General features: G+C 41.7%; 1 protein-coding gene across 3 annotated transcripts in view; it reads right to left on the bottom strand.

The window, feature by feature from the left end:
- The window catches only part of LOC122541809 (mitogen-activated protein kinase 8), a 116,448-nt gene that overhangs the window by 44,150 nt on the left and 46,287 nt on the right, over positions 1 to 26,011 (bottom strand). For all 3 annotated transcript variants that reach the window (XM_043678813.1, XM_043678814.1, XM_043678812.1), the window contains exon 2: positions 4,315 to 4,492. In XM_043678813.1, coding sequence (XP_043534748.1) covers positions 4,315 to 4,436 — 122 coding nt within the window. In that variant the 5' untranslated portion in view covers positions 4,437 to 4,492. The remainder of the gene's footprint in view (positions 1 to 4,314; positions 4,493 to 26,011) is intronic.

Below are 26,011 nucleotides of genomic sequence, written 5' to 3'. Positions count from 1 at the left end.
TTAAACAAATTCAAAGATTCTGCTTTCACCATCTTTTCAGGAAGAGAGTTCCAAAGACTCCCCCCATCATCAAAAGATTTCATCCCATTTCGGATTTAAATCAACAACACCTTATTTTGAAACAGTGACAGCTCGTTCTGGAAGCAATCCAATGTTTCAATTAACTTGTACTCTTCTAAACTGCAGTGGATACCAACCTGGGTTTGTTCAACTTTTTCCTCATAAAGCAACCTCCCTCCTTCTACATATTACATTCTGATAAATCTTCTTTGAACTGCTTCTATTGCACTCACATCCTCAGTTAAATATGGAGACTCACACTGCACAATATCCTCCAGTTATATAGTTTCACCAATACTCTACACAACTTGATTGCAAGCTCCATTGTATTGAATTAACCTTGTAATGAAAAATTCAAATCAAGTCTGCCCCGATTATTTGTAGTACTTGCATATAACCTTTCATGACGCAAGCAGCAGGGCAGACGGATCCCTCAGTATATCAAAACTCTGCAGTCTCTTTCAATTTAAGTAGGCTTTCTTCTAAACATTTTTCCTGCCAAACTGGAAAATTTATATTTTCCTGACATGATATTCTACTTGCCAGATCTTTGTCCACTCACTTAACCAACGTATATCTCTTTGCAAACTTTTTTTAGACCTTCAAAACTTGCTTTCCTATTTATTTTGTTGGGGAATAAGTTGTTCAATTTGTCATCAGCAAATTTAACAACCATACCTTCCACCACTTCATCCAAAATGTATAAATTAACAAATTGTAATATAGTGTGTCCCCAACATTGACCCCTGTGACATTCAATGGATTAGATTGTTCCAACCAGAACACGATCCATTTACATCCAATTTCCTGAGAGCTGGGAAATCTTCCTTCAATGTCCATATTGCCAAAATAAACCACAACCCTCATGCTTACAATAATATTTGATGTGTACCTAATAAAATGCATTCTAGAAGCTAAGGATAGGATATCCTCAACACACGACTTCTTCAAAGTCCAATAAATTAGATCAAGATTAACTCTATATTCTGAAGAATCACATTAAATCCGATTCACTCTCCAGCGTTGATGCCAGACTGGCGTTTCTCTCGCATTTTCAGTTTTTACGATTGAAGAGTAGAGTTCAGCTGGCATGATAAATGCTGTTGAACAAATTTGGGCGACACAGTGGCTAGCACTGCTGCCTCACAGCGCCAGAGACCCAGGTTCAATTCCCGCCTCAGGCAACTGCCTGTGCGAAGTTTGCACAGTCTCGCAGTGTCTGTGTGGGTTCCCTCTGGGTGCGCCGGTTTCCTCCTACAGTCCAAAAATGTGCAGGTTAGGGGAATTGACCATGCTAAATTGCCCGTAGTGTTAGGTGAAGGGGTAAATGTAGGGGAATGGGTCTGGGTGGGTTGCTCTTCGGAGGGTCGGTGTGGACTTGTTGGGCCAAAGGCCTGTTTCCACACTAAGTAATCTAATCTAAAAAAAAATTGTTCCTTGTCACCACAATATCAACTTTTCCAGAATCACTCAGTAAATGCAGAGTGTTTACTATGCAGCATTTTACGACATTTGTAAGACTGATACTAGCTTTTCAAGCTATTTTCCAGTAGTTTCAGGTATCTTTTGATTATTAAAATTACTCCCAAGTCCTTTAAAATACACAGAGTGCCACTTTAATATGAAGGGGAGAATTTCTTTGACATTAAACCACATTTAAGTGTAAGATGACATTGCTGGAGAATACATGACCTCATCAACAACTGCTAAAATATAAACAATCCAACATCACATATTTGAGGCTAAAATTCCAAGGCATCTTCAACCAACAGTAAAAACTAGAGCTAGGTTTTCCTCGTCTTTGCAATAGAACTGTTGCTTGGTATTCACGCAGAGATGAGTTTCTAACCACAGATCTGCACTAATACTGCTGCCTTTCACAACCATTACATCTTTAAGCTTCAACTCTATCTTATCTGCTGCTGACACCTTCATCCCTGACTAGTTCAAACTCACTTGCTCAGCTTCCCAAGGTCCAACCTTATGCTCATCCCAAACTCTACTGTCTGTTTCTCAGTTCAAGCCAAATCTCATTCCCAGATCACACAAGCTTACTGATCTTCATTAGTTAGTCAGTGAAACAATGGCACAGACATATACCCCATCACCAAACTATCCTTTATTCACTTGCGCACAGTACACAGGCTATATCCAGGAAGATAGGAATCAGTCCCCCTGAACTGAGGGGATTCTCAATCCCCTGTTCATTTTTTTTTCTAATTGGAGGGTAGGGACGAAATCAAAATAGAGTTGGAACACTTCTGTTTAATTTTTTTTTCTCCCCCACACTACCACCAATCCCCTGTTCATTTTTTTTTATAGAACAAGCAGTTGGGCAGCAAACCCTTTTATCTTTTTTTATATATTAACCCCCACACTACCACCTAAGTGCGGTAGTGCTTATTTTTAATCCCCTGTTCATCTTAGTCACCCAGGATTTCCTGATTGGCCCAAGTTAACAACCCCAATCAAGCACCTCAGTCAATGAGGTCCACCTGGTTCCAATCACTACAGCCACCTGACAATGTCAAATCTTAGTCATTGCTTGCTTATGGCCAAACCCCTCTCAATATCTCTGTGACCTCCTCCATCCCAACAAGCCAAGAGTGTTTTCATATGACTCTCGTTTCTTGCTGATCTGGTTTTAATTGTTCTACAAGGGCCATGCTTTCAAATGCATCGGCTCTGAGCTTTGAAAATCTCTCCCTAAACAATTTCCTCACCATTCTCCCTTATTTAGATTAGGTTAGATTCACTACAGTGTGGAAACAGACCCTTCAGCCCAACAAGTCCGCACTGACCCTCCGAAGAGTAACCCACCCAGACCCATTTCCCTCTGACTAATGTACCTAATGCTATGGGAAATTTAGAATAGCCAATTCACCTGACCTGCACATCTTTGTGTCTGCGTGGGTTTCCTCCCACAGTCCAGGGAGAATGTGCAAACTCCACACAGACAGTTTCCCAAGGCTGGAATTGAACCTGGGTCCCCAGTGCTGTGAGGCAGCAGTGCTAATCACTGAGCTGCCCTAATTTTAAGATTAATTTTAAATTTAAGATTTCCATTAAGGCCTACTTCCTTTAATCAAGCTTTTGGTCATCTCGCCTAATACCCTTTATAATGTGGCATCAAAAGTGTCTTTATTGGTAGAAAGCTTAGGTAATTTACTATCATTAAAGTGACAACTTATTGTTGCTGTGATGTGGGAACATCAGTTAAGAAAAGCATAAACCTAAGTAATAACAGTTGTACTTCATTGGATAGTCTTCTTCTCTGTTTGCTCCCTAGGGGTTCAGGTATGTAAATCTTTGAAGTTTGTGTGACAGGTAGACAGGGTGATGAAGGTGACACGGAGCACATTTGCCTTCATTGCTTTGAGTATAGGAGTGGATGTCATGTTGAGATTGTACAGGACATCAGTGAGGCATGTTCTGGAGTGCTGTGTGCAGTTCTGGTTACACTCCTATAGGAAAGATATTATTAAACTGGAGTGGTTCAGAACAGACTTATCAGCATGTTGCCTGGAATGGAGGGCTTTAGTTATTAAAAATAAACTGGAAAGGCTAGGACCTTTTTTTTGTTCACTGAAGGGCAGGAGGCCGAGAGGTGGCCACAGAGGTTTATAACATCATGAAGGGCATAGATAAGGCGAATGACAAGGGTCTTTTCCCGAGGGCAGGAGTTTAAAACTTGGGAGCATATTTAAGGTGAGAAGTGAAAGATTTTAAAAAGGACATGATGGGGAAACATTTTTACAGTGGTCCATGTGTAGAATGAACTGCCAGAGAAAGTGGTGGATGTAAGTGTAGTTGCAACATTTAAAAGAGATTTGGATAAGTTCATGAATAGGAAAGATTTGGAGGGATATGGGCCAAACGCAGGCAAGTGGGACTAGTTTAGTTTGGAAACATTGTCAGCTTGGACTGGTCAGACTGAAGGTTCTGTTTTCATGCTGCATGCCTATGAAGTTGCTGCTGTTTTAGAGATCTGCATTAAATACAATACTGGCTGCATCATTTCTAAGCTGAATTTTTTTCCTTTTGGTTACAGGTGTAGAGCACAGCAAGAGCAAGATACCATTGGTTGAAAGAAGAAATAAAGAATCATCAATTTATAAAAAGAGAAAATGCATAATCACATTAAGCAAACGGTCGATATACAGATTTGTATTAAAGACTACAGCTACACTATCCAGAATGCAACTGTTTTGGCCTTGCTGTGTTTGAATGTAGATGTCAAAACTGCTAACTCACCAAACAATTCCCTGTGCTCCCGAACCGATGGGTTTCAAGTTCTGATAGCGCTTCAGCACTGTGAACGTTGAATCCCCCACCTCTACGCTGTAGAATTGGATGTCACGTTTGTTTCTGTTCATGTTGTTGGAATTGGTTTGACAATATGCATTCACGTACAACTGCTTCCCTCCTCAACCTGCAGGATTTAAAACAAGAAAATGCTTAAAAGTATATGCAAAATGTTTGAAGTGAGAAAAATAATTATAATTGATCAAATATCACAGTTGATATGGACTGCTTGCAAACCCTAAGGCAAATTTACAGTATTTACTGCTGATATCAGAAAGCTTTGGAGCACTTCTGAAATATTAAAGTTTCTTTAGGCTGTAATGTAAAGAGCTATGCTACTTTTGAAAACACTCTTGTACTAGACAATTGCCAGCTGGTTGCAAGTTTAAAAACTTTGAATAGGAAACAGTAATTTTTTCTGTCTTTTTCAAATCATCAGCTCTTGATTAAATCCGCAGCGTAAACCACAAAGTCCAGAAACTTCACAGCAGACCAGGGCTGGTCAAAGAATCTGAAAGTGTTGCAGGGTGTTATTAAGCAACAATGAACCAGCACTCCAAGGTCTCTTAGTTCCTTGAAAGTAGAGTTGCAGGTGGATACGATAGTGTAGAAGGTATTTGGTATGCTTTCCTTTATTGGTCAGAGCACTGAGTACCGGAGTTGGGAGGTCACACTGTGGCTGTACAGGACATTGGTTAGGCCACTGCTGGAACATTGCATGCAATTCTGGTCTCCTTCCTATCGGAAAGATGTTGTGACACTTGAAAGAGTACCGAAAAGATTTACAAGGATGTTGCCAGGATTGGAGGACTTGAGCTATAGGGAGAGGCTGAACAGGCTGGGGCTGTTTTCCCTGGAGCGTCAGAGGCTGAGGGGTGACGTTATAGAGGTTTATAAAATCAAGAGGGGCTTGGATATGGTAAATAGACAAGGTCTTTTCCCTGGGGTGGGGGAGTCCAGAACTAGAGGGCATAGGTTTAGGATGAGAGGGGAAATATATTAAAAAGGGACTTGAGGGGCAACTTTTATATGCAGAGGGTGATACATGAATTGAATAAGCTGCCACAATTACAGCATTTAAAACATCTGGATGGGTACATGAATAGGAAGGGTTTGAAGGAATATGGGCCGGCTGCTGGCAAATGGGACCAGATTAGGTTAGAATATCTGATTGGCATAGACAAGTTCGACCGAAGGGTCTGTTTCCGTGTTATACATCTCTAGGACTCTATTCCACATAAAGCAACATCAATTTTACAAACAAGCTGAATGATGGTGAATAATCTTCACTATGAATAAAGTGATCTGATTAATTTACATTTTAAAAAACTGAATAAACTACATAAGCATACAGAGGTTAGTCAGCTGCTGACATATACAAGGGACAGGAGTAGGCCATTCAATAAGATCACACCTATAAGACCATAAGAAATAGGAGTGGAAGAAAGACCAGTCGGCCCATCAAGTCCACTCCACCATTCAATCATGGCTGATGGGCATTTCAGCACCACTTACCCGCACTTTCCCCTTATCCCTTAATTCCTTGTGAGATTAAGGATTTATCAATCTCTTGAAGACACCCAACGTCTCAGCCACCACTGCGCTCCTTGGCAGTGCATTCCACAGGCCCACCACTCTCTGGCTGAAGAAATGTCTCTCATTGCTGAACTAAATTGACGCCCTCTAATTCTAAGCCTGTGCCCATGGGTCATAGTATCCCTGCCTGACTGAAACAATTTCCCAGGTGTCAACCCTTTCTAAGCCAAGCATTCTCTTGTAAGCTTCTATTAGATCTCCCCTCAACCTTCTAAACTCTAATGAATACAATCCCAGCCATTCATCGTGTGTTAGGCCTACCATTCCAGGGATCATCAGTGTGAATCTCCAATGGACACGCTCCAGTGCCAGTATGTCCTTCCTGGAGGTGTGGGACCCAAAACTGGACACAGTATTCTAAATGGGGCCTAACCAGAGCTTTATAAAGTCTCAGTAGCACATCACTGCTTTTACATTCCAACCCTCGAGATAAATGACAACATTACACTTGCTTTCTTAACCATGGACTCAACCTGCAAGTCAACCTTTACAGAATCCTGCACTAGCACTCCCAGATCCCTTTGTACTTCGGCTTTATGAATTTTCTCACCTTTTATAAAATAGTCCTTGCCTGTGTTCTTTTGTCCAAAGTGCAAGACCTGATTCGATTCAAACCTCAACTCGACATTCCTGCAAAACCCTGATAAATCTTTCAACCCCTTGGTCATCAAAAATCCATTTACCTCAGTCTTAAAATCATTGTAAGATTCTGCATCCACTATCTTTTGAGGAAGTCTCTCAGCCCTCAGAAAACAAACTGTTTTAAAGGAGTGTCTCTATATTTTTAAACTTTGATCCAGAGTTTTGATAAAGCAACTGAAAATCGAGGCAACTCTATAACTCCCACAAAACTTGCATGCTCCTTGCTTTGAAATACTTGTAGGTAAAAGCAATGACTGCAGATGCTGGAAACCAGAGTCTAGATTAGAGTGGTGCTGGAAAAGCACAACAGTTCAGGCAGCATCCGACGAGCAGTAAAATCGACATTTTGGGCCAAAGCCCTTCATCAGGAATACTTGTAGGTACCGACATAACTGTTAAAAGGAATGGTCTCATGCGTAAAAGCATTTGTTGGAATTAAAACAATGCACAATCCTCATATCACCAGGTGCACTTCCAACTGCTTCAAAACCTGAGGCTGCATGGATCTCAGGAGAGAAACACTCACATTGTACAGCCAATTAATGAAATAACTCAATCATAGAATGCCAAGAGTGTGGAACCTGGCTGGCTACTTTTGTATAAATCGCGTCGGTGCAACTAAGAGACTTTTATCCCTTTCCAGGTAGGGAAGGCTCACAGAGGACAAACCAACCATTACAATCTATAACAGAAAGAAATTGCTGGAAAAGCTCAGCAGGCCCAGCTGAATCTATGGTGATTCTTCTGCAGAAGCAGGATCACGGAATCCGAAATGTTGGTTCTGGTTTCTCTCCATGGATGCTACATGCCTCCGAGATTTTCCAGTAATTTCTGCTTTTGTTTCGGATTTCCAGCATCCACAGTTCTTTCAGTTTTGTTACAACATAAAAATGTTTGTGTTTACAAGTTTTTTAAAAATCACACAACAATAGACCATAGGTGCAGGAGTACGCCATTCGGCCCTTCAAGCCAGCACTATTATTCATTATGATCATGGCTGATCATCCACAAGCAGTATCCTGTTCCTGCCTTATCCCCATAACCCTTGATTCCACTATCTCTAAGAGCTCTATCCATCTGTTTCTTGAAAGTATCCAGAGACTTGGCCTCTACTGCCTTCTGGGGCAGAGCATTCCATACATCCACTACTCTCTGGGTGAAGAGGTTTCCCCTCAACTCTGTTCTAAATGGCCTGCCCCTTATTTTTAAACTGTGTCCACTGGTTCGGGACTCACCTATCAGCGGAAACATGCTTCCTGCCTCTAGAGTGTCCAATCCATTAACAATTTTTTACGTCTCAATCAGATCCCCTCTCATCCTTCTAAATTCAAGTGTATACAAGCCCAGTCGCTCCAATCTTTCAACGTATGATAGTCCCGCCATTCCGGGAATTGGCCTCGTGAATTCCCTGCACTCCCTCAACAGCCAGAATGTCCTTTCTCAAATTTGGAGACCAGAACTGCAGGTTAGTCCAACAGGTTTATTTGGAAGTACAAGCTTTCCGAGTGTTCTCCTTCCACAGGTAGCTAGTGGGACAGGATCATATTACACTATAGATTCTGTGTCCTGCGATCCTGCCCCACTAGCTACCCCTGACGAAGGAGCAGTGCTCCAAAAGCTAGTGCTTCCAAATAAATTTGTTGGATTATAACCTGTTGATTTTTTAAACTTTGTCCATCTCAGTCCAACACTGGTATCTCCACGCCTCGTTTAAAAGACAGCCCTTCTGACCTAAAATGCTGCTGTGATCACTTGAAAAGCTGAAGCAATTCAGAATATATAAAAGCCAAACAGCCAGCTCAAATTACCACTTTAAAGCACCAAAACTCAAAAGGTGAAGAAATCTGCAACTCTCATTTCTCTCACACTTGCGTAACTTCGTATGTCGAAGACGAAAGTTACCTACAGAGTATTCAGTTTGGAAAAGACAACAGAGCTAGACTGGGGTTATACAAACACCAGATTTCAGTACTTCTGAACAGAAAAACAGAGAAAGCAGCATGAACTGAAAAGAGCAGGGATACTGAAAGCTCTTTTCTCTCTCTTTCACACATACACCTCCATCAAACAGCACCAATGACAAAAGCTTGGATAATTCCACAAGACATCAAGAGTATCTGCAAATTCAAATAAACAGGATAGCAGGAAGGACTTGTGTTTCACACTCAACTCAAAGATGAAAAATAACTAAGTTGTAACTGTCCTCGGCTTCATTTTACCTGCATGAGATATAAACAAGTTCGGGGGGGGGTGGCAGTGATGGGAATGCTTCGTACATAAGTTAGTGTGTTTGTTTAATTCATTAAAATTTCTTTCCAGGCAATAAAACACCATTTTCTCTTTGCAGAAACCCTTGGAATTGGTTCTCCTTCCTTATCGATTTCATTACATTTAACAAAGTGATAGCTGCGTGCTTAATTTTTAAAATTCCTTTTTTTTTGTTCCGACTGACAAGAGGGGATATTTTTTAAAAAGCGAGAGCGGTCATCCCTCCTCACCTTACTGTAACATGACAAAATAAAAGCAAACAGAACTGAAGGCTAAGTTGGTGTGAGCTTTGAGGGCCTATTGCTAGGATTCAGGTGCCACGTCGGGCCTGCAGGCTACAGAGATATAAAGGGAGACAGTGAGGTCTGCAGATGCTGGAGATCAGAGTTGAGTGTGTGTTGCTGGGAAAGCACAGCAGGTCAGGCAGCATCTGAGGAGCAGGAAAATCAACGTTTCGGGCCAGAGCCCTTCTTCCTGCTGTGCTTTTCCAGCAATACACACTCTACAGAGAGTTATAAACACCAGCTCCAATGGGGAAGATGGAGAAACATTCCTATAATAGGAAATAGCCAGCACAGATTTAAGAAGAACTTTTTTTGACAAATCTGAACATTCAAGGAGAGTAGATATTAAACCTGAATGGGAAGATGTTTCCTTTTTGCAGAATCCCCTTTGATTAATATCTCCATCACAAACCAATTTACTCATTCTCCTTTAATAGGGTTCTGATGCAACGCAAAATAAAGCAAGACTGCCAAGTCAAAAGTGCAAATGAACGGAAGCTTTCACTTAGGAATTTGACAAGAATGGAATTCATACTGTGCACTTGCGTTTGGGCTGAACCACACCTCTTTATGATCACCCACAGGAGGCAGATTGATCTTCTGTCAATCCCATGTAGATAACCATCACCGTATAATTAAACCTTGCAGTTGCACCACCATCTACACCTTCTGCACAATTTCCATTTCAAAGGGGAAGCTCAGGTCTCAGAGATTGTGATCCAGGTCACGTACCTTTTTCTCTTATAAATCAGATTGAAAACCTTTTCAGGGATAACCATTATGCTTGGAGAGAGACTGGGACTGTTTGCAATGTAAATCCCCTCTAATGCCTCTCAGCTTATTTTCTGGCTCATGTCTTCAGTGCACACTTTCCAGTTCATTCTGTACATGTCATTTTTGTCAGACAATTTTGCCTGGGATAATAAATCAAAAAGAAAAGTTCAAATATATCTGCGGAATTTCAGGTGTGCAGTGCAATCAGCTGATCAAAGCTCACTTATAACCAGTTGATTTTACGCAAAACCTTTTTCTAAAGTCCAGCAAGACAAACAGAACTAAAAAGACCACAGAGTTCCCTTGATTTAGTTAGTCAGTTTTTATTAATTCATTCACAGGATGTTGGCAAGGCCAGCACTTAATGCCCATCTGTAATGACCCTCAAGAAGGTCTGTGTTGTGTAGGTACATGGTCAGTGCAATTAGGGAGGGAGTTTCAGGATTTTGACCCAACAGTGAAGGAATGGCAATATAATTTCAAGTCAGGGTGTTGAGGGTGGTGGTACTCCTATGTATTGTCCTTCTAGATGCTAACGGTCACCAGTTTAGAAAGTGATGTCTCAAGGAGTCTTGGTGAGTTGTCACAGTGTCCATTGTAGATGGTATATATTACTGACAATAGTGGAGTGTTTTTCCATTGATTTTCAATTATTCCAGTTTTGCCAGGGCTCCTTGATGCCATTGTTAGTCAAATATTATCTTGAAGTCAAAAGCAGTCATACTCACTTCCCTCGAGTTCACTGTTCTTGTCCACGTTTACTCCAAGGCTGTGATAAGGTCAGAGTCCAAACGGGCCGTGTGGAACCCAAACACTAGCATCAGTGATCAGGTTATTAGTGTGCAAGTGCCACTTGACAGTGCTGTCAATGACACATTCCATCACTTCACTGATGGCCGAGAGTAGACTGACGGGACAGTAACTGACCAGGTTGGATGTGTCTACATTTTTGGGAAGAGGACATACAGATTTTTTAATATTGCCAGCTTGACTTAGCATCAAGGAATGGAGCACAAATCCTCCTTACTACTTCCAGAATGTGGTTAGAATCTATATTGCCTTTGCAAAATCCAGTGCCGTCAGATATTTCTCGATAGGGCACGGAGGAAATCAAATTGGCTACAACATTGGGGGTTTGAGGAGGCAGTTGAGATTGATTGTCCGTAGACTTCTCTAACTCCTGATGCTGCCTGGCCTGCTGTGTTCTGTCAGCCTCCTGTTTCTCTACATTAGGAACCTCACGGCGACGACCAATGCAAATGTTTAAACCTCATCTTTTGCACTGATGTGCTGGGCTCCGCTATCATCAAGGATGGAGACATTTGTAGAGCTCCCTCCAGTGAGCTGTTCAATTGTCCAATGCTATTCATGACTGGACTTAGCAGGTCTGCAGAGCTTATATCTGATCAGTTGGCTGTGAAATCGCTTTATTCTGTATATTTTATACTGCTTCACCTGCTTGGTATGCAAGTAGTCCCATTTTGTAGTCTTCGATAATAGTGTAAGGTATTTTCTAGCCAGAATGCAGAATACTCTCATGTTAGCTATTTTAATTGGGCATCAGTGACTGTGAGGGAACTGCAAAATTATATGCTTTCAGCAGCAGCTGCATCATTTACAATAACAGCCCATTTGAACAGTACCTCACTGTCATTTGAACAGTATTAATCCAACATGCAAGGCTTTGCTACCTGAATGAATTACAATATAGAATAAAAGACCAGTTAAGAATATCCATGTGCACGTCTTTATCCACATGTGGAAGAGCTATTCATACCTAATTTTGACATCACAATTTTTAAATGATTACACATTGAAACTTAAGCTTGTCCAGAAAAATGCCAAAATTATTTTTTTTTAATTAAATTTGCAAGCGTCAAATGAAAATTATTCTAAAATTTTAACTCCATCCATGATCTGATCCAATCACTAACCTATAAGTCATCAAGCCAGGCCCATAACACAGCATGCAGATGACTACAAATTATTGACAAATAAATCCTACTGTTTTAATGAGATATTCCATGATGTAAGAGAGAGACAACAAATATATTAGCAATCCCGACTGTTGGGGGGAAAAACAAAAATCGGAAGAAATCATATTCCAGAATCTCCTTTCAACTGCTGTCCTTTCCCAGTCTATTCATCTTCCTAATGTTTGACCATGGTATAACACAGATGTCAAGGAGAAAATGTAAATTACTTTTATGTAGGATATTAGTATAGTCATTTAATAAAATAGATCTCCAAACTCCACATCATGAAACAGATCTCAGCAAATTACTGAATGACCTCTATTGGTTTGTTACAGCAATTAAAACAGCTTATGGACAATAAAATGAGATTGACATTTATATTTAAGCAGTTAATGAACTGAGCAAAACATTAAGCAGCTGCTCTAAACCCAAGCGACTGCACAAAACATGACCATTCAAGGTTATGCCTACTTGTTAGTTACTGCAATTTACACTCAGCTAAGACAGCACTGTACTCGATTCCTGTTGCCATCACTACTGTTGGTTTGCTGTGCTTGATTACATTCTATTGCGATGTTTCTCATTAATGAGTGGAAATCTTCATCAGTTACTTGCAAATGTAAAAAGAAACTTCCTTTATCTATTGTACAAAGTTAAAAATTTCACAACACCAGGTTATCGTCCTGATGAAGGAGCGTCGCTCCGAAAGCTAGTGCTTCCAATTAAACCTGTTGGACTATAACCTGGTGTTATGTAGTTTTTAAACATTCAAACAGGGCAGTGCCCTTCAAACAGAGATTTCACCGATAATGAACAGCTTCAGCAACGCCTGCTAGACTCTGTAGTCTACTCAGGTCAAAGCACTGGACCTTTAGATGCATGAATGTAATTCTGCCATCACGCTTGCACAGGACTGTGATGGGATACTCTTCACTTGCCTGAATAAGTGCAGCTTCAACAACACAAGCTGCAGGACACCATCCAGACCAAAGTAGCTCCGTGAACGTTCACCACTTCCACAAACATTTACCCCCTGCATCCACGGTCAAAAAAAACGTTTTTCTATAATCTAATATACTGGAAAAAAGACCAGAGCAATTTCCAAGTAAAGGCATACCATGGAATAAGATAAAAGAAAGCAAGTCTTAGACATGTTGCGACTTCCATCTTAGGGCAGCAAGGTGGCTGAGTGGTTAGCACTGCTGCCTCATGGCGCCAGGGACCCAGGTTCGATTCCAACCACGGGTGACCAGCTGTGCGGAGTTTCTTCCGACATTCCAAAGATGTGCAGACTATTGCTTACAGTATCCAAGAATGTGCAGGCTGGGCAGATTAACCATGGGGAATGAGGATCACAGATATAGTTAGGGGGTGGGTCTGGGTGGGACGCTCTTTGGAGGGTCAGTGTGAACTTGATAGGCTGAATGGCCTTCTTTCACACTGTAGGGATTCTAAGATTAAAATATATGGTGTACAAAGGAGATCAAATGTTAAAACAGAAGAATTTGAGGAAAGTCAAGCTTGAAGATAATTACAGTAATTGTAGAAGTGCCTTGGTAATACTGTAGAAGGTATCTAGCTGCTGAAGCACCAGAAATAAAACTGGAAGCAGTGTTCAGGATCAAAGAATGGAGGCCACTCCCTCCAAATATGTAGCTTGAAAGGGAAATGGGCCTAGGTTAGGATGTAAAGTTTAAACAGGGGCCAACTGATAGACTCCACATTAAAATATAGAAAGGTCGGTTTTAAATTGAGGATAAAGGAATGATTTGGAGATGCTGGTCTTAGACTGGTTATAGTCAAACAGGTTAAGTTGGACACACTTGCTTTTGGGTGCTGCTCCCTCACCAGGTGGTTGTCCAGCTGTATGTATATCAGTTAAATGGTTCATAATTGTATAATAAAAGTATATCAGAATGTTATCAATAAAAGTCAGGTGGGGCTTGTATAGAAACCTGGCGCCTGTTAGAGATGTGCACCCCTTGCAGGAAAACAAGCTAGCTATTTGGGGAAAATAAGAGACAACCACAACATGGCATCATCATGGTTGGTTTTGAGAAAGAAAGAAAGATGGAAAGCTGCACTGTAGGGGAAGAACCAAGATTGAGATTGCAATGGTAGAACATTCTCAGGGAATTTCCCTTTGCTTTGAGTTAACACAGGCCAAACTCAAAGCAAGCAAGATATGAGTAACTACAGTGAGGTAGTCCAGTGGCATTGAGTACTGTAGCTTTTCATTTCTACTATATACAACTGATACAGTAAAACAAAACGAGATAGCATTCCTTCAGGAGCAAGGGTGCTACATGGACAGCATCAATTACACAATCGTACATGGGCATAAAGTGCATAAGAAGCTCAAGTTACAGCGTAATCAAAGAATGATAAATAATTGACACTTTTCTAGCTGCAATTCAAAGTTGTGCAAAGAAGTTCAGATGGGAGAGAGTCCGATCATACTGTGTTCAGGAGCCTGATGGCTTGGAGGAAGAAACTGTCGCACAGTCTGGCCGTGAGAGACTGAATGCTCCGGTATCTTCAGCCAGATGGCAGGAGGGAGAAGAGTTTGAGTGAGGGGTGTGTGGGTCTTTAACAACACTCTTGAGCCTTTTGGATGCAGCGTGTGGTGTAATATTAAAATATTAGAAGGGAAGACATTCGCTGCAGAGGAATGAACAGGAATCATGAGGGAGCTAACGCTAGCCGTTTTGAATAGTCATAGAGATGTACAGCAGACCCTTCGGTCCAACCTGTCCATGCCGACCAGATATCCCAACCCAATCTATTCCCACCTGTCAGTACCTGGCCCATATCTCTCCAAACCCTTCCTATTCATATATCCATCCTGATGTCTCTTAACTGTTGCAATTGTACCAGCCTCCACCACTTCCTCTGGCAGCCCATTCCATACACGTACCACCTTCTGTGTGAAAACGTTGCCCCATAGATCTCTTTCCCTTCTCACCCTAAACCTATGCCCTTTATTTCTGGACTCCCTGACCCCAGGGAAAAGACTTTGCCTATTGACCCTGGATTCGTGATCAGATGACAGAGTGCATGTCACTCGCCAAATGGAAACCACGGATAAACGGTGGCTCAGTGGGTGGCACTGCTGCCTTTCAGTGCCAGGGACCTGGGTTCAATTCCAGCTTTGAACGATTGTGTGCAGAGCTAACGTGGTGCCACTATTTAAGAAGGGTAGTAAGTAAAAGCCAGGGAACTGTAGACCGGTGAGCCTGATGGTGGAAAAGCTGTTGGAGGGAATCTTGAGGGACAGGATGTACATGTATTTAGAAAGGCAAGGATTGATGGGGGATAGTCAGCATGGCTTTGTACATGGAAAATCACGTCTCACAAACTTGATAGAGTTTTTTGAAGAAGTAACAAAGCGAAATGGTGAGGGCAGAGCGGTGGACGTGATCTATATAGATTTCAGTATGGCGTTCGACAAGGTTCCTCATCGGAGGCTGGTTAGCAAGGTTAGATCTCATGGAATACAGGGAGAAGTAGCCATGTGGATATAGAAATGGCTTGAAGGTAGAAGACAGAGGATGGTGGTAATGAAAGATTGCTTTTCAGACATGAGGTCTGTGACCAGTGCTGTGCCACAAGGATTGGTGCTGGATCCACTACCTTTCGTCATTTATATAAACGATTTGGATGTGAGCATAGGAGGTATAGTATTGAGTGGTGGAGGCTGGTACAATCACAACATTTAAAAGGCATCTGGATGGTTATATGAATAGGAAGGGTTTAAAAGGATATGGGCCCAAGCGCTGGCAAACGGGACCACATTAGGTTGGGATATCTGGTCGGTATGGACGAGTTGGACTGAAGGGTGTGTTTCCATGCTGTACACCTCTAACTCTACACGTTCTAGTATTAGGGATGTGCAGGCAAGCTGGGTTAGCCATGGTAAATGTGGGGCAACAGGGGTAGGATGGGTGGCTGGGTCAGATCCTCACAGTCAATGTGGACTTGATCAGCCAAATGGCCTCCTTCCATTTCACTGCAAAAGTTGCTTTATGACAAGATGGCTTCCAAACACATTTGTGTCAAATCTGGTCAAATTTCTTCTAGATCTTTCTCTGATTTGGAGGAGCCAACGTTGGACTGGAGTGGAAAAAGTTAAAAATCATACAACACCAGGTTATAGTCCAACAGGTTTATCTGAGGGTATTAGATTTCAAAGTGTTGCATCTTCATTAGGCTGTTGTGGTGAAGGAGCAGCGCTCCAAAAGCCAGTGCCTCCAAATAAACCAAATAGCCTGGTGTTGTGTGATTTTTAAATTGATCTTTCTCTGCACCTTCTCTGTAGCTGTAACACTATATTCTACGTTCTGTTCTATTACCCTGATGTACTTTCGCAGCCTGGAAATTACATAAAATAATACTCTTCACTATGACAATATAAATCATGTAGTGCTCACATTGCCACAGAACAAAAATGCATTCTGGTCAATCCAAACATAATATAATCCTAGATTTCCCTGAAATGGCTCTTGTTCTGCAAAGGGTACAAACATCTGGTCTTAAAATAAGCTAGAGTCTGTTAAAATGGTAATTTCAGACAAATGTTTGAAGTGGTGGAGGTGGTTTTATTACAACATTTAAAAGGCGTCTGGATGGGTACATGAGTAGGAAGGATTAGAGGGATAATGGTCAAATGCTGGCAATGGGACTCGATTAATTCAGAATACCTGAACATAAAGTCAGGTTATACAGCACAGAATCAGACCCTTCAGGCCAACTCGATCATGCCAACCAGATATCCTTAAATTAATCTAGTGCCATTTGTCAGCATTTGGCCCATATTCCTCCAAATCCTTCCTATTCATATACCCATCCAGATAGTCAGCATGGATGCGATTGACTGAAGGATCTCTTTCCATGCTGGACAACTCTGATTCTAGTGCAACTTCAAAGCTGCAGCAACAGCACAGTTTGGGCATAGTGTTTTATACCTTTTGATGTTCCTGAGAGATTAAATTTGTCCACGGTGAAGCATCCATTGGCAGGCTAAAGTGTCCCTGGGTCATTCACAACACAGTTCCATTACGCTCTCCAAACAGGACCACACTGCCATTCACTGACACAATGAGCTGTATAAACCAGCCCATCCTCCTGACTGGTACTTGCACCGCTTCCCTTTGAGCTGTTTTTTGGTGTTAGCTTGCCTCAAGAGAGTGAGTAAATCCGAAAGAAGAAACCCACAAATCTGTTTATGACAAAAACCTAAGGCATAGGCAAAATAATTGGTTTAATGAGGCTTGTCCCGATGGAACTCTGAGGAAGTTTTGACAGCTTGACTATAACTGAGAGGAATTAACTTTTTTTTTTTAAAAATGTGCCGTGGTGCAAAGTGGCCAAATATATTCCAGGAGATACAAAAATTGACAGGACATGAAGACTGCATGAACTAGATATGAATTTACCTGTTACCTCAACTATGTTTTTAAGAGAACAGCACAAACATTCTCTATTGGATGGAATGTCACCTCTATACTTTTTATTTTAATACACAGATGATTAGCACATTGAGAAGATTTGTAGCTCAGGTTGAGGTTCTGGATGTAGGTTTGCTCGCTGAGCTGGAAGGTCCATTTTCAGATGTTTCGTCACCATACTAGGTAACATCTTCAGTGAGCCTCCGGATGAAGCTACACGGGAGGCTCACCGAAGAATTTACCTAATATGGTGACAAAACATCTGAAAACTAACCTTCTAGCTCAGTGAGGAAACCTACATCCAAGTATAAAACCCTTCTGTAGGGATGATATGTTTTTGTAGATTCTAGAAACCACAATCAGCAAATGGAAACAAGTTGGGTGTACAAAGAGATCTTGGGTACTGGTGTACAAAGGAGCAGTGTCTTATCGCCTGCCTCTTATTCACATCAGATGTTTAATTACATTTTTATTTGCTCATGGCTACAGCAGCACTTGTCACCCATTTCCAACCACCCAAAGAGTAGTTAGTCAGGAGTCAACTGGTTGCCTGGAGTCACATGTAGACCAGGCCAGGTGAGGACGACAAATATCTTTCATCTAAAAGGACACTAATGAACTAGATGGGTTTTTGATGAGGCGCTACAGTGTTAGCTTCTTTTAATTTCAGATTTTCATTGACTCAAATTTCACCATTGGGTTGGAATTTGAACCATGTCCACAGAGCACTGGGGTTCTGGATTACCAGAGTTGAGAGTGTGTTGCTGGAAAAATACAGCAGTCAGGCTGCATCCGAGGAGCAGGAGAATCAACGTTTTGGGCAGGTGGGGGTAAAGATGATAGGTCAGACAGGAGGGTGGAACGGATAGGTGGAACAGGTCATGAGGGCGGTGCTGAGCTGGAAGGTTGGAACTGGGGTAAGGTGGGGAAAGGAGAAATGAGGAAACTGGTGAAGTCCACATTGATGCCCTCGGGTTGAAGGATCCCAAGGCAGAAAATAAGGCATTTTTTCAAAGCGGAAGAGAAGGAGTTGAAATTAGACTGCATCGGGAGCAATGACGTCTCCTCTACACTGGGGAGACTGGACGTCGTCTTCTCGCAGAGCGCTGTAGAGAATATCTCCTGGGCACCTTCACCAATCAACTCCCCCACCCCATGGCCGAATACTTCAACTCCCCCTCCCACTCTGCCAAGGACATGCAGGTCCTGGGCCTCCTCCATTGCCACTCCCTCACCACCCGACGCTTGGCAATCTTCCTTCCCACCTATCCGCTCCACTCTTATCTCTGACCTATCATCTTTACCCCCACCTCCATTGACCTATTGCACTCTCAGCTGTCTTCTCCCCAGCCCCACCCCCCTCTCATTTCTCTCTCTCCACCACCGAGGCTCCCAGCCTCATTACTGATGAAGGACTCCGGCCTGAAACGTTAACTCTTCTGCTCCTGCTGTGCTTTTCCAGCAACACACTCTCAACTCTGACCCCCAGCATCTGCAGACCTCACTGTCTCCTTCTGGATTACCAGTCCAGTGACAACACCACACCACCACCGTCGCTACAAGAAAATCTTATCCATCTTGACCTATCATTGACAAAGGAGCTAAATATCAACCATGCTTTGAGAAGTAACTGGATTATTACTATTTTGCACTATCACCCTCAAGGAGAATTTCAAATCCCATTCTCAATCCTATCCCAGAATGAATTCCAGATTACACAGCCTGCCACTAAGTCAGAACCTTTCATTCTGGGGAAAAGCAACAGGCAGGGCACGATCGATATAAGGGAAAAAAAAATTGAATTAGAAAATGCAATCCCCTACACATCACAAGTAAAATTACAGGATCCCATTCAATCAAAACGAAAATGTGATTTATTCAGCAACAGTAAACCTGTAGCCTTGACTACAGTATTGCACTTTACAAAAAACAAGTGCCTCCTGCAGATTTTCAAACGAGTTTCAGAAAGGTACAGATGAAAAATCAATCCCGGGGAGGGATTAGAATCAGACTGGAGTTCTGCACTGACTGAATATCGTCACAGTAACAAAGGGATAACGTGAATAAGGCCAGACTCTATGTCCAAACAGAATCATCAACTCAGTGGGGCTCTTCATCTGCGAAGTATCCTTAATCAAACAGGGACTATTCACCATTGAAAGCATGTCATGAGCAGAAAGTCACTGTATTGACATAGTAGAGTTTTCTGCTATATTCATCAGTTTAAAATGTTGAGAATTTTATTACCTCAGACATGAGAATATCCTACATTTACAAAATTCACCAAAGATCCTCAGACGTCCCCTTCCAAACCCATAACCACTTCCATCCAGAAGGACAAGGGCATCAGATACATGGGAACACCGCCACTTTCATTGCCTTGGGGTCAACATCCTGGAATTCCCTCCCTAATGGCATTGTGGGTCAACCCACAACAAATGGACTGCAGTGGTTCAAGGCAGCAACTCACCATCACCTTCTCAAGGACAACTAGGGATGGGCAATAAATGCTGGCCTATCCAGCGATGTCCAATGTCCACGATTAGTAAAAGAATAGAGTCACAATAAATGTAGAAATTGCTAGAAAAGCCACAGCAGGTCAGGCAGCATCTGAGGAGAGAAACCAGAGTTAACGTTCCGGGCCAAGTTACCCTTACTCAGAGCTCTGCTTTCTCTCCCCAAATGCTGCCAGATCTTCTAAGCTTTTCCAGCAATTTCTACATTTATTGTGACTCTATTTTGTTTTGATTCTGATATTACAGCATCCTTAGTTTTCGGTTTTTAAAATAATTAGTTATATTTCTTTATAACAGTGCTAACAATGGATATTTAGCATGCATTTCAAAGTTATCTTATTAATTATTTAACTTATTTTAGCACTAAAATATTAAAGACCTTGTGCCCTTCTTGTCCAACACCTTGTCACAACGATTGCTCCTGCCTTTACACCAATATTTAAGAACAATGCCTAGTATTCAGAATGGAATTGCTACCTGGAACAAGTTGTTTTTCACAACGTAATTGCAAGCTCTGGCCAGCAGGTGGTGCTCACAAGCTAGTTTCTAAAGTGCTCCAAGGATGAGGTTTCTTTGATTTAAGGTAATTTTTGCTTTATTAAATTATCATAATTTAGAACAGTATTGCCATTCTGGAACAGTATCTGAAATGTCAGTAAGGTTTACAGGGATTGAGAGAAATTAATTTCTTCACGCAAAGGGTGGTGGGAAATCTGCAAAGTCTCTACCTAAAATGAAGGGACATAGGGACAGAAATCCTCTTAACATTTATGAAGTAGATCATAGAATCCCTACAGTGTGGAAAGAGGCTGTTCAACCCATTGAATCCACACTGACCTTCCGAAGAGCATCACATCCAGAACCACCCAATTCCTGGGACCCTGCATTTACCATGGCTGACCCACCTAGGAGGCGCTGGGGGCAATTTAGCATAACCAATCCACCTGACCTGTACAGGTATGGACTGTGGGCAGAAACCCAAGCACCCAGAGGAAACCCATGCAGACAGAGGGCGAACATGCAAACTTCTCACAGACAGTCGCCTGAAGGTGGAATCAAACCCGGGTTCCTGGTGCTGAGAGGCAGCAGTGCTAACCACTGAGCCACCGTGCCACCCTTAGATGTGAATGTGCAATGCCAAAGCATACAAAGCTATGGGTCAAGTGCTGGGAAGTGGGTTCGGAATAGTTTGACACTTGTTTTTGACTGATGTAGACGTTTTGGGTTGGAGGGCCTTTTTCGGTGCTGTAGATGTTTATGGTGCTATGAAAGGTGCCATGTGACCTGAATGGCAATAACTCAAAGTCAGTGTGAAAAGAAAGTTGCATTGTGTTAATGAAAAGGGAGATGCCAAATAATAATACCTGGCACAATTAAGGTTCTTGAGGGCAAAGGATTTGTTGGTTCTGAAAAGAACCATCGGCATTTCACATCAATGGAAAGAGACAAATTGGTTACAAATTGCTTGCGTGACACAGAAACCATTTGGAGAGAAGATTCAGACAGAAGGCAAGTTGCTTGTGGGCAATCTACAGCCAAGGTGGCCAGGCCTGCGCATTCAACAAAGAAACCATTGACCCCATTGTTCACAGCGTGGGAGCTCACTCATTGTTTGAAAACCTGAGTTCATAAGTAGTTAAGCAGGGCTGAAGCTAGAGGGAAAATCCCCAGAGATTGGTCAGGACACAAGGGAGGACTACGCTGTTGTTTTTTTTCTAAAAATACTGCCATGAGATCTGTTTCGTACAGGCAAACAGATGCATAGGGCCTTGGTTTAACATCTCATCTGAAAGACTGAACCTTCAACAGTACAGCACCCACTCAGTACCACATTGTCAGGTCTTAGTGGAATCTCTCCTGGTATAATTACAACCCATCACACAACAATGCAGCCAAGTGCAGTGTTTTATTGCTCAACATGGTCTGAAAAACATTTGGTTTCCCCCACCACGCACATATACATCTGCTGTATCTCACGGATGGAAACCTTTATTCGTTTTGACTTCTCATTACCAGCGTCAATGGAGAGTTACTGATCACCAGCTAAAAGGTCAAATCCATAACAGAACTGACCATTTTGCCTCAGCTAACTGACAAGTGAGGTGCTTTTAAAACACCATAAATTGCTAAGTAACACTATCACAATCTGTCTTTATATTTATAGCACAACGTTAGGACAAAGCAAGATAATCGTGGCAACTTAAAACTGTAAACTAAATCACACACACCTTTAAAATATCTTTCACAACAAAATCCTCCAATATTTTATTTAGAAATATTGGGGAATACAGTCAAAAACTCCAGTTCTAAACTGACACTCTGGAGATTAGTTTTCAGCGAACACAATCATTTAAAAATCTGCACTGAAAGTTTCAATTAAGTATTTTGTAGCATTGATTAGCTGAAACAATCACAATATGCACAGAAGCTTTTCTATGTTCAGTGCATGAATTTCTTTTATCTTCCTACACCTAGGAAGGACTCAAAAGCATTCTATATCATGACAAACCATGTACATGATGCAAGGACTTGGGTGAAAAGGAAAACTGAGGAAAATTAAAAAAAAACAGAAGTTACAGTGGGGACTGGTCAACAAACAAAAAAAAAATGATTTTGTAGAGATTTTTGAAAAGCAAGGAGTAGCTTGAGGAGCGTTCCAACGGATAATAGCAAAATGGTTAAATGACCGGAGAGATTAGGAAACAAGGAATAAGTTTGTGTGGGCAAGCAAGGCTGCAGAAGGCCATTAGGTAGGGGAAGGTAAAGCTACAAAACGGGACTTAATGTAATATTGTATTTTAAAATCCAGTTTGAGGCACAGAGCAGCAGTGCAGCTCAAAAGAGGATGTTGAGGTTTGACAGGATGTTGGTGAGGCCTTTTCTGGAGTAGTAGGTTCAGTCCTGGTCACCTAGTTACAGCATAGATATTAATAAGTTAGAGAAGGTTGAGAAGAGATTTACAAGGATGTTGCCAGGTATGGAAGATTTGAGTTACAAGGAGATGCTGGATAGTCTGGGACCTTTTTTCACTGGAACGTAGGAGGTTGAAAGGTGACCTTATAGCGGTTTATAAAATCAAGAGGGGTATAGATAACGGAAATGGTAGGTTTCCTTTCACTAGGGTGGGGGGATTTCAAGACTGGGGCACATTAGGTGAGAGGAGAGAGATTTTTGAAAAGATATGAGGGACAATTTTTTTCAAAAGACACAGAGGGTGGTTCACATGTTGAATGAAGTTCTTGAGGAAGTGGTGGATGTGGGCACAATACAACGTTTAAAAGACATTTGGATAAGTACATTTAAAGGAAAGGTTTGAAGGGATATGGGCTAGGAGCAGGCTGGTGGGACTAATTTAGTTTGGGATTATGGTCAGCATGGACTGAATGGAACGAAAGGGCTGTGTCCAAGCTGCATGTCTCTATAAACGATGGATGTGCCAAAGAGGACTGGGCTCTTTCAGAGAGTGATATCAATAAGGTCAGTTTGGAGAATGTTAAAACAAAAACATGGTTAAAATGTGGGCAAGTGACAGAGGCAATGTTGCTAAGTTAGGGCATGGAATTCACCACAGAGCTGGTCTAGCAGCATGCTGAGCTTCCATACCTCCTGCTTCAACTTAAGGAAGCGTTCTTACGTAAAGCCAGACATTCATTCATTTCAAGGGAATGACTGAAATTATTTCCGAGGCAGACACATACTCCAGTTAGGTGAAAGCGAGGACTGCAGATGCTGGATTAGAGTTGTGCTGGAAAAGCACAACAGGTCAGGCAGCATCCGAGGAGCAGGAAAATCGACGTTTCGGACATGAGGCTCTTCCTGATGAAGGGCTTATGCTTGCAACGTCGATTCTCCTGCTCCTCGGCTGCTGCCTGACCCTCTGTGCTTTTCCAGCACCACTCTAATCTTGACATACTCCAGATTCCTTTTGCTACTAATTTATACATTGCAGTGGTAACTAAACTTGGAAATATAAAATAATGCATTAAATGTGAAACACAGACCTCCTGAAAAGCAGCATATCATTGATGTCTTTGTTTCAGTTATTCAGCATGAAGGTCAGCAACAAATAAGGCCTCAGCAAATCAACCAGTTTAAAATTTATTAAAAGACAAATCGCTTTGGAAATAATCTTCAGTAGTGCCTGTTTTTAATTAGCATTTTGTGGATTTTTTTTCAAAACTAAGATTGTGACTTTTTAATATGACTGCTGCAATGTTGAGATAAAATAATCAGCAACTTAATGAAAAGTAGAGTGTAAAATCTAAGAACAATACCGCACAATGCCTCTATTACTTCAGAGAGCTAAGGAAATTCCTCATGACCGTAAAGAGTCTTATCAATTCTTATAGATGGTCTTTGGAAAGCGTTCCATCCGGACGCATCACAGCTTGGTTTGACAACTGCTTTGCCAGGTCTGTAAGGAACTTCAGAGTTGTGAACACAGCCCAGTCCATCATGCAAGCTAACCTTCCATCTATCGATTCCAACTATACTCCCTGCTGTCTCATAAAGGCAGTCAAAATAATCAAAGACCCTTTTCACACAGGTTACAATCTTTTCCAACCTCTTCAAGATACAAAGCTTCAACACTCCTATCAAAAGATTCAAGAACAGCTTCTTCCTCGCTATTATTGGACTTCTGAGTTTCAAATTTAATACTGTCCTCTCTCTTTGTGCAACTTCTCTGCAGCTATAACATTGTATTCCCCTGCTCTGTTCTAATACCCTAATACATTTTGTATGGTATGATCTGCCTGTACTGCACGCAAATCAATATTTTTCACTGTACCTCAGTAAGGGCAGCACAGTGGCTCAGTGGTTAGCACTGCTGCCTCACAGCACCAAGGACCCAGGCTCGATTCCCACCTTGGGCCATTGTCTGTGTGGAGTTTGCACATTCTCCCCATGTTTGTGTGGGTTTCCTCCGGGTGCTTCAGTTTCCTCCCACAGTCCAAAGATGTGCAGATCAGGCGAACAGGCCATTCTAAATTACCTGTAGTGTTCAGGGATGTGTAGACTGGGTGCATTAGTCGGGGTAAATGTAGAGTAATAGGGGAAATTGGTCTGAGTGGGTTATTCTTCAGTGGACTTGTTGGGTCAAAAGGCCTATTTCCACACTGTATGGAATCTAATCTTTCCAAATTTACATCTGACAATAATAAATGAATCAAATATCCAAAGGCATGTCACAAGAAGTGTAAGGAAATAATGAGTGTTGAGCATATTAGATGTGGTGACCAATGGTCAAAACAAAGAAATGAGTTATAAGGAAGTTCTTAAGGAAGGAGACCTAAGGGGAGAAGTAGAGAGAATTGGGAAGGGATGTCAAAGCAAGTGGCCTGAGAAGTTCCAGAATTAATTTTGCAATAAGATGTAAATATACAAAGCAATGCATGTCAAATGATTGCAAGTATATGTTTCGAAAAAAAAAATCAATCTGCCCTGTTGATGATACATTCTAAATACTAATGTCATGCATTGCGAACTTGCATTTCAAAGTCTGTTGAGAGATGGATCAACTTCCATGTTGCTCACTCAGGTAAAGCTTCAATATTAGTCATACTGGGAAACAAAAATTTGAACAACAAATCATCAAAACAGTGAGGCCCACATTATACCACTGTATTGGCTATCTGGCAGTGTGAGTGACTACGTATGATCATCAGGGCTTGCAACATTCAATAAAGTAAACAGGATTCATTTAGCTGAAACCATTGTAATTAACTATTGAGAAAGGAGTTTCTGGATCAGTGGTGCTGGAAGAACACAGCAATTCAGGCAGCATCCGACGAGCAGCAAAATCGATGTTTCGGGCAAAAGCCCTTCATCAGGAATCCTGATGAAGGGCTCTTGCCCGAAACGTCGATTTTGCAGCTCGTTGGATGCTGCCTGAATTGCTGTGCTCTTCCAGCACCACTGATCCAGAATCTGGTTTCCAGCATCTGCAGTCATTGTTTTTACCTTATTGAGAAAGGAGTGACTGTTGTTGCTTTGATAGGTATACAGTCATCACAATGACAAAGTCTCCCTCCTTTAAAAGGAAAGTGAAACAAGAATATTGATTAAAAAGCTGCACAAAATGGCACACTCAAAGATGGTTGAGGACTTTTGGTGCACTCTGCTGTTACATGAAGCAGCCACCG

The sequence above is a fragment of the Chiloscyllium plagiosum genome, chromosome 38 (assembly GCF_004010195.1).
Source record: "Chiloscyllium plagiosum isolate BGI_BamShark_2017 chromosome 38, ASM401019v2, whole genome shotgun sequence".
Lineage (NCBI taxonomy): Eukaryota > Metazoa > Chordata > Chondrichthyes > Orectolobiformes > Hemiscylliidae > Chiloscyllium > Chiloscyllium plagiosum.
Note: the sequence above shows the minus strand (reverse complement) of the source record. Positions and strands in the feature narration are given on the sequence as shown.